At 38.4% G+C, this 9,711-nt stretch overlaps 1 protein-coding gene across 2 annotated transcripts; it reads right to left on the minus strand.

Moving 5' to 3' along the window:
* Positions 1 to 3,734: 3,734 nt before the first annotated feature.
* LOC122775995 (C3a anaphylatoxin chemotactic receptor-like) lies at positions 3,735 to 9,163 on the minus strand. 2 transcript variants are annotated; one of them, XM_044036289.1, is made up of 3 exons: positions 9,064 to 9,163; positions 4,863 to 5,049; positions 3,735 to 4,681 (listed from the first exon to the last, which is right to left on the minus strand). In XM_044036289.1, exons 2-3 carry the CDS (start codon positions 5,040 to 5,042, stop codon positions 3,803 to 3,805), a joined length of 1,059 nt encoding a protein of 352 aa, XP_043892224.1. In that variant the 5' UTR covers positions 5,043 to 5,049; positions 9,064 to 9,163; the 3' UTR covers positions 3,735 to 3,802. The 2 variants fall into 2 exon arrangements, with proteins under 2 accessions (XP_043892224.1, XP_043892223.1); XM_044036288.1 differs by lacking the exon at positions 9,064 to 9,163 and adding an exon at positions 7,662 to 7,982.
* Positions 9,164 to 9,711: the final 548 nt, after the last annotated feature.

Below are 9,711 nucleotides of genomic sequence, written 5' to 3' on the forward strand. Positions count from 1 at the left end.
AGCCATTTCTTGGTGTAGCTGCTGCACTACCAATTTATGCCAACAGGTGGTGTGTGTGTTCTTTGTGTCACTGGGCAGGTGTTGCCGGACGGAAGAGCGCACAGTTTTTCAACCGCTAAACGATATGCTTTTGGCACGGTGGTCTCCGTCACTTACTGTCATTTACTGCTGTTTATTGGACTTGATCTTGCGCCTAAAAAATGCGAGAAATAAAAGGTCGCATATTAAGCGTGTGGACTTGATTTCATTGGACGTACAAGAAAGCGTATCAAGCGCGTTAATAAGTTTAGCATGTCCTGCAGCCCCTCAGTGGCTTTAAGCTGGGGCTTAGCCACTACATACACATTTATACATTCAGTACTTTTGGGTTTTTGATTCAATTTCTGCCAACACACCCTAAATGTGACTCCTCACGTATCGCTTTGGTTTCATTTCATTACGTTGACAAAAGAACGAAACAGAAGGAAACAAAACTCAGCAAGAGTTTACACCTCACAGGTGTTTCACTTTAGAAACTTTCTTCCATATCCCACCACACTGGTTTGCCGAATCAAGATCATTATTACAGATATGTGTTTTGTTCACACGAAGAAAACTATTCCCGCATAAAGTGTTTAGTTTATATGTTTCCATTAGACCTTAAGACAGTTGATTGAAAAGCTTGTTATCAGACTTGACATCTCCACAGTACAACTTATTACAACTTATGTTCAAATGCACTTATTGTAAGTCACTTTGGATAAAAGTGTCTGCCAAATGACATGTAATGTAATTACAGCTTGTTCTATGCGGTTGATACAGAGAGAGAGAGAGAGAGAGAGAGAGAGAGAGATAGAGAGAGAGAGAGTTTGTTTGGCCGAACATTCAGGACATTCCGTTGCAATCCTTTGTTTTTGTGGATTTAATGTTTCTGCTGCACTGACAGCCCGATGATTCACACGTCGCATCAGTGAAGATGACACAAAACACACAAAGAGCTTCTGAGTCAACCAAATTAAAACGCCAACACAATGAGTCCTTAATCAAAACATTAGAGGGTGTATTGTTCAGGACGAATTAAGATATAATAAAATAAAAGGACGATTTTTTGCGTTGGTCGCATGGTGCGAAGGTGTCAATCACTTCAATGCTCATGTTGAAAATGTTCAACTTTGGCGACACGATGACCAATCACCTTTCATGTCTGTGTTGTTAAGCTTAATAATAACATATTAATAGAGAAACGTGCAAATGATACAAACAAACTCATTCAATTTTATTGACTTTATTTAAAATATAATTAAAACTAAAATATAACTGAAACCAAATGGTATTTTAGTCCCAAGACTAGAATTCAAACTAAATAAAAATTAACACTGATACAGTATATACATATACATACTGTATTCTTGACAGAGAAAATTCACAGTAAAGTAAATGTTTACTTACAAACACACAAAAGCACAGAATTCCACATGTATTCAGAGAATTTGTGGTTGAATAACAGGCTGCTTCCTTTCATACAGTCAAGCAAGGACACTTATCATTTATTACAAAAGGCAATTACATTATATTACATATAGTTTCATCGCAAAACTTTTTTATCTTCAACCCAATAATATTGGTACATTAGTTGCAGCGTGTCTTGTTTATATTGCATTCTCCATCTGTGTTACAAAATATTCTTCTACCATAAAGAAGAAATAAACAGCCCAAACATGACTCAGCTAAAATGCTGCTGTTGTATTTTAATTGTATGTTGTATTTACATTTTTACAATCAAAAAGCATGAAGGATTTTTGGATTGTATCACATTTTATATTTTTAACTGTTTATCAGATCCAGTGATTTTGACCAGAACCCTTCCAGTTTATAACATTCCACATTAATATAATATTCATTTACAATAAAAGATATGATAGGTTTTATTACATTTTGAGATGTTATTGCCATTTTTAACTTCTCTTCTCGGTTGCCTATTTATTGTTGTATTGTTTTGTTCTTGTTTGTGTTTTGTTTTTGTTATTTTGCTGTAGGTTCATGTTCCCCTCTTCCTGTTCCTCTCTTGTTGGCTTTATTTTAACATCCTTGTTGGACAGTTGAAATGTTGATTTGTCATCTCTCATCTCTCCTTGTTATTTCTTCTCTCTTTTTTCTCTCCCTTCCTGTCCCCACTTCTCCTCCATCACCTACTTTCCTTTCACCACAACCGGCCGAGGCAGATGCTGCACATCTTTGAGTCTGAACTGTTGGGCTTCTTTTTTGTAAAGTGCTATATAAATTGCATTTATTATTATCATTATTCTTATTCTTATTGTTGTTGTCACAGTTGACCTACATGATTGCATTAGCTATGTGCAAAATGTCTTCAGTCCAAAAACAATTTGTTCCTTTTGGAATTAACACGTCCATCCTTTACATGGAAGCAAAATGAAAGGATCAGTTTTTGGTGTGTGCACACATGCATCAAAATTTCCACTATCTGTCTCATTTTGGGATGGAAATACAGGCGAAACAAAACGGAAACACATTTATGTGGATCAGATACGTGATAGCACCAAAAGTCCCGATCAGATCGACTGCTTATATGAACACGATCGGCATGTCCAGCCCTCTCGTTCGAAATATTTGTTTTCAGATTGCCATGTTTACATCGGATCAGGCTTTTATTCTGTTTCCTTGGGTCCACGTAAACATAGCTGCTGTAGCCGTTGCCACAATGTCGTGACATCCGGATTAAAAATATCTACAGGACCAAAAGTCTATCACTTGTGTGTCCACATTCTCTCACAGACTTCACAGTGCCAGTGTTATCATGGAAAAAGACAGAAGACAAAAGAAAGTCATAGTTTGTGTGCAATGCATGACTGTGTATAGTAGGAGCTCTCAGTGGAATGTTAATTGCTTTTAAGAAAGACTCAAAGACGGTGAAACAAAGTCAACATTAAGAACAAGTTGAGCATTTAATTGATATGTATATGAACCTCAAGCTGGCATTGAAGCTATAATTACAGAGGGAAGATGTGACCTCATATTTCACAAATGGCTCATCTCAGTCTTCTAAGGTGAAAGAGCTTATAAAGTTTATGTCCTGAGGTTTAAAACATGAGAACATGTGATAGATTTTTTGTTTCCCGTCACATGGTTTGTGGTTTAGGAAATGTTATTTTCTTTCTTTTTCCAAAATTATGTTGCGTTTTATGATTTTTTTTTTATGAAAGTTTATGTAGTTTACTGATTTTGAAAATGTTGCGTTTTGTGAAATTTTGTTTTCAAAAATATTTAATGTTATGTTGTTAAATGCTGCAGTCAGAGAGCATCCTGAGCCACAACTGTGCTAAAATGCTACGAGCTGTGACCTGAACATAAACGCAGCGTCTGGTCCCCAAAAGAAATATGAAATGGTGAATATAACGTGCTTAATCTCTGATGACACATGATGGTCATTTTAAAATTTAATACATTAAAAAATACATTTCTTATATTTAACCCCTTTAATCAGCATTTTTTTGGCTGGAAACGGAAGTTTGTAAACCGCTCACTCTCCCACACCAAACCCCATAGAGAAAATCAGTGATTTTATATCAAAGCAGACAGGAGTTGTTGATCCACTGCTACCTCCATCAGTAAGCTCAAATGTGTTATTTTCTGACTTAAGTGTTTGAAATCCTTTGTTCACGTTTATCTCAGTGACACAAACTGACCATACAAGGCAGCAGTAGACCAGCAGCTCATGCAACCCCATGAGCTAAAACCGCTGATTTTCTCTATGGACTTTGGTATGGGAGAGTGAGCAGTTTACAAAATTCAAACACCTTAACACTCACACTTTAGCTGATGTGTGGCTCCTTCCCGTCACCACAACTGAGGCTGGTTTGGACCCACTACTGTCTTCCAGAGAGCGGTCGTTGGACTGCGTCTGTCTTTCTACATCGTCTACCAGCGCTCGGGTGTACACACTCAGTAACGTCTGTCTGAACTCCCCCCTCATGTCCAGACCCATGCAGAAGTACAACAGCGGGTTCACGCAGCTGTTAAAATAGGCAATGCTCTTTGCCACTGGCTGCCATATCTTTACCACCTTGTTCTTACTGTCCACCCTCTTCACCAGAAGGAGGCAGTGGTACGGTGCCCAGCACAGAAAGAAGGCAATGACCAACACGACTAATATACGCAGAGGGCGAGATTTCCGGGACAGGCGCGTGCGCCGGATGCCAAGTGCGGCAAGGATGTAACAGATGAGGATGACCACGAACGGCAGCATGAAGCCACATAAGAATCGGATGGAATAAAGAGCCAGTTCCATGCTCTCGCTGCCGGCTGTCTGCGTCTTCACCTCCACAGAACACTTGGTCATGTTTTTGTCGTTAAGGTAGACTTTGCGGTAGACGAAATACGGAGTGCTGAAGGCAATCGCCACTGTCCAGACGCAGACTGCCACCACCCTCGCGGCCAACAGGGTGCGCCGTCGCTTGGTGAAGACGGGCTGCCAAACGCAGAGCACTCGGTCCACACTGATCACAGCGAGGAGAAAGACGGAGCAGAACATGTTGGCGTATTTGAAGAAGCCGTTGAACTTGCAGAGGAATAAACCAAAGGGCCAGTGGCCGAGGAACTTCTTGACGAGGGAGAAGGCACGCGTGAAGCAGAAGATCAGGTCTGCGATCGCCAGATTCACCAGCCACACGTTGGTGACCTTTGGCTGAGGAGGAAGGAGATTTAATAGATGAGAAGGAAAAGTTGCCCAGCAGGTGTTTATAAATTGGTTTTCATTAAATAACATTAAAAGTAACATTCAAAAAGTTTCTGTCATGTTCCTGTGAAAAAAGAAAAGACTAACAGACACACAGTTCAGCTCTATAGGCCGGACAGGTTACCCCTACCTTGAGCTTGAATCCTGTCACCCAGATCACTATAGAGTTCCCGGTGATGCCGAGCACCACAGTCAGTGTGTAGAGAACTCTGATGACATTGTCCATGACGGCATCGATGTCCACTGTCGTCCCCTTCTCATCCTTGGAAAGGCTGAGGATTTCGACGGGTGCAGAGACATTGGATGACATTGTGTCGCTGCAAACACAGAAAAACAACACAGTAGTGTCATATCATCACTGTCTTAGGTCTGACCACGTAAATATTTGAAAATACACCTTTTGCTTTCCATGATTTATGTTTTTGACATACAGACACTCTCAGTGATTTTATATCTCAGCACATAGCAGTTGTTGATCCATTGATGCCTCTGTCAGTAAGTTCAAATGTGCTTTTTTGTGACTTTGGTGTTTGAAATACATCGTTCAGATTTACCTCAGTGACACAAACTGACCACACAAGGCAGCAGTAGACCAGCAGCTCCTGTGTCCCGGCAAGTTCAAAATGCAGACTTTGGTGTGGCAGAGTGAGTGGTTAACAGTGAAGTAGTGACTTAAGATATGGTAGATTTAAGCATTTATTTAAACATCTTGGCAGCCATGTTTTTGCTGTAAGCAGTCCTGCAGACTGGTTCTCAGCAGCAGGGGGCGCTCACAACACAGTCAGCACCATCAAGTGTCAGTAGCTCATAAAACAGACTTAAAAAAAAGCTAACACAGAAAAAAAGAACCAATAAATAATATCCAACAACAAAAGCAAAAACACAAACATAAAATCTGACTGGTGTCTAATTAGTAAATACATAGATAGAATAAATTAAAATGCAATTAATCGTGAAATTATTTAAATGAATGGTTCATTCTGGTTTTAAAAAATATCTTAAATCAGGTTTTCCCTGCTCTACCACACCTGATTTAAATAGTCAGCTTGTCGGCAAACTGCAGAAGAACCCCAACCCTGATAACAACCCTCTAAAAAACCTCTAAAATCTGCAGGACTAGGATTGGGAAACAAAAATGACTTTATTTTACCAGTTTTTTCTTTAACTTATTTTTAGTCACAGTAGTCTTTAACTGTAAAAAAAAAAAGTGTAAATCTATTCAATGTTGTCTTGTGGTCGTTGTAGCAGTGAAAGCACACGTAGTACTGATGACATTAACGGCAGCTCTGCTCAGTTCATGTCAGTCAGAACACAGTGTGATAGGGAACTCTGGAACCGAGGAAGCTAAATGGAACCCAGCCATCGTGTATATGATTTTTTCACCCGTGACTTTTCCGACTGTGACCCATCAAGATTCCATCCTGTATAAAACCCTACAGGAAGTATTGTCTGACACTCGCACACGCAAACACACCATAGCCCCTTACCCTAACCTTTAAACCTAAACCCAAGTCTAACCTATAACCTAAGGCTAACTTCTAACTTCAGATTCTAACCCTAACCTGAAAACCAAGTCTTAATCCCCAAAAAGCCATTTTAAATCTGTCCTCACACCCTGCTACACACTGAGAGTGACTTCCTTTGACATGTTCTAAGGCTGTGAGCGACAGTGACTCAGCTGCATGTGTTTATCTGTCTGTGTGTTTATTCACGTCTATTTTCAGAGCTTCATTTGAAGACGGAAGCTTCTGATAAGACAACTTCACTCTGAGTCCAGATTCCTGTTTCCACAGACTAGTTAGTTCACTTCACTAAGATATGCTACAGGGCTCCCGACGTTGCATGATGTGTTTCTATGAGCCACTATATTGGCAGGCAAAGATGCAGCAAAAAAACCAACAGTTCTAAGAGTTCACTGTCACTTTAAATCCTCGGAGATTGGCCAATATTCCGCAAAACTTGACCGACTGAATATATGTGATCCTTCTGATGCCCTCCGCACTTTTTTACGAGGTTGAAGTTCAAGCCTTTCGTCCTGTGTCACCTGGGATTGTCTCCAGCTCCCTGTGACCCTCATGTGAAGGATAAAGCTTTATCAAATTATTTAAATATTTTGTTTCAGTTTTTGTTTATACACTTGCACTCAGATTATGTCTAAATAAATGTGTTTACATGAATACATACAAATAAAAAGAAGAGGCAAAAACACGACTCCAACATTCATCCAAAAACTATGATGACAGTTAAAGATGAAAACACTCCGAGAACACAAACCTCCACCACGGCTGCTCAGTTTACCACAGTGTCAATACATTCCATTTTCCTTGCAATTTCCCTGCATTATCATAGGTGGAGGTCAAAACCCACTTCTGCAGAAAATTCCACCTAAATGTGTCCGACATGCTGCTCACAATACACAAGCAAGCGAAACATGACACAACAGCTACAGGTGCTTTTTATTTACGTCATCTTTTAAATCAGCGTTTCACAAACATTCTATGTGATGATCCACTTTTCATATTATAAATCATGGCAGGAGCAAAAAAAAACAACAACCATAATCTGTAACAACTAATTTCCAACACATGTTTGTGACGTTAACGGTTGGGAAATGTATGCAAATATGTTTGGGGACCCAAAAGCAATCATATGTGGGTCTGGAGCCATCATTGTACACACATATTTTCTTGTACCAAATGTGTGAAATATTTGCCTCAAATGTCTCCTCATGGTAACGGTTGTATATTTTCAGTCTGAAGACAAAACAGGAAGAAACCAAAGACTCCAAACATGCACCAACCTCTTACCATCTCTGGTTTAACATGATCCTGCATTCATTTACTTAATATACACATACAATTAATAGGGGACAAGACAAAGGAGATTCAATGAGCAGGTGATATTTGGGTTTAGTTGAGATTGAGCTTACCAGTGGAAACAGATGCGGTTGCAGAGAAGAGTGTGGGACAGTTTACAGGACGTCTTTAGCTTCAAAGGGGAAATGAAAAAGAAAAGGAAACAACTGACCAGCTTCCTCCACATTTAAATAAAAACCTTCAGGCAGTGTCAACAAAACAATCTCGATGAGCTGCTGAAGCTGGGGGATTGTGGGACTGATTAATACTCAAGAGAAACACAGCATTTTGGGTAAAACTATACTTCAGAAGGCAAATTATAGCAGCCTTTCTCCATTTGAATTCATCAAAGATCTGATAACTTGAAGCTTGTGCATCAACAACATGATTCAAATGACTTTTGCAAAATAGATGACATACGTTTCGTAAATACTTTTTATTTATTTATTTATTTTTAAAAACTACACTTCTCAAATGGGAACTTACATTTTTCTTCTGTTTATACACTAAACATGAAACGAGTTGAAGCTGAACAAAATGACTCCAAACTGTTCACACAATTCCACCTGTGCAAACACTGCAGTCATGTGTAGAAAAGAAGCCTCAATCAAGTGACTTCTGCCATCAATAAATATTGTAAACTGCGTCATTTTTGTCATTTTATTTAGTCTTTCTTAAATCATCAGTAAATCTTAACACATATTTAAAAAGCAAACTTATATATAGTTTTACTATATTGTACACAATTCTGAATTCTAAATCAACATGACTCCAAACTGTGAAACAAGGTGCATCAAGGAAACTCACATGTTTTACACAGTGAAAAGAGTCAAACTATGCACAAAGTTCTCATCCTCATGACACCAACATGTTAATAATAATAATAATAATAATAATAATAATAGTAGTAGTAGTAGTAGTAGTAAAATAGTAGTAAAGTAGTATAGCGCTTGTTTTTATGCAGATGACACTCAGTTATACCTTATATTTAACCAAAATGATCTATGAGGACGATCAAATAACTGTAAGTCATTTGTAAGACACTCTCATTTAAAGCTAAGGTCCAGTGGCACTGCTGTTTTTTTCAATGTGTTTATTGATATTTATTCATTTCTATAAGCAAGAGTGACTTTCAGTCAAATGATGTTGAATTTTTTTAAAAGTGATTTTTAAGTTCTAGGAAAACATGTAACATGTTTCTATTTTAGCTATGTGATAAAAACACGTTTTACCTCTTGAAACAGATGCAGCTGTATATTCAACGAAAAATTCACCAAGCGAAAGCAGTGATTTCTCACAGTTAGGGGAATCGACAAAACAAATGGGATGCAGAAATTCTAAGTGATCATAGGCAATTGTTCTCTTACTTGAACTGCAAACATGAACATCAACCGCGAAACAAAAGCTCAAATGACTTAATGACATAATATGTGGAAGTGTTCAAGAGTGATGAAGTGAAATGTGCTGATTACTCACCTGAAGATTTCAAACTAATTATATCACAGATCTGAGGTCAATGTCTTCACGCTCAGTGGTTAGAGATGGAGAGGAAGCATCTTTCTTTGTGTCACAGTTAATTCTGGTGGCTTTATTTACACAAGCACAAACACACACACACACTCATACATAGATACTCATACAGACCCTACCTCCTCCTTATTTTGTGTCATCAGTGTCTGGTTATGTCTTCCTCTTTTACTCACACAGTCAAACTCACTTCATCTCCTTAACTGATTCTACACACACACACTTCCATGAAAACACATAAATACAAGTTAAACAAACAAACAAACAAAAAAGAATCAAGGAAAGCGCAAGAGAAAGAGTTCATGTCATGGGAACTCAAGTTTTCCCCAAGAGCCAAAACATGTGGCAATAAATAGATTTAAGTAAATGTAACTTTTTTTAGCGCAAAAACAGCAGTAAATATTCACACGCACACACACACACACACACACATCAGAGATAACTTACTTCCAAATAAAATAAAGACACTGTTTTCAGAGAGACAGGGGGGATATCATTTAAACTAAATAAAAAAAAAACTATATGTGTGCTTCAATCTCTGGGGAGCAACAGCAGAATAAAAACATAAATGAGTTTAAAAGAATTGTACAAAATACA

This window comes from Solea senegalensis, linkage group LG10, assembly GCF_019176455.1.
Source record: "Solea senegalensis isolate Sse05_10M linkage group LG10, IFAPA_SoseM_1, whole genome shotgun sequence".
NCBI classification, from domain to species: domain Eukaryota; kingdom Metazoa; phylum Chordata; class Actinopteri; order Pleuronectiformes; family Soleidae; genus Solea; species Solea senegalensis.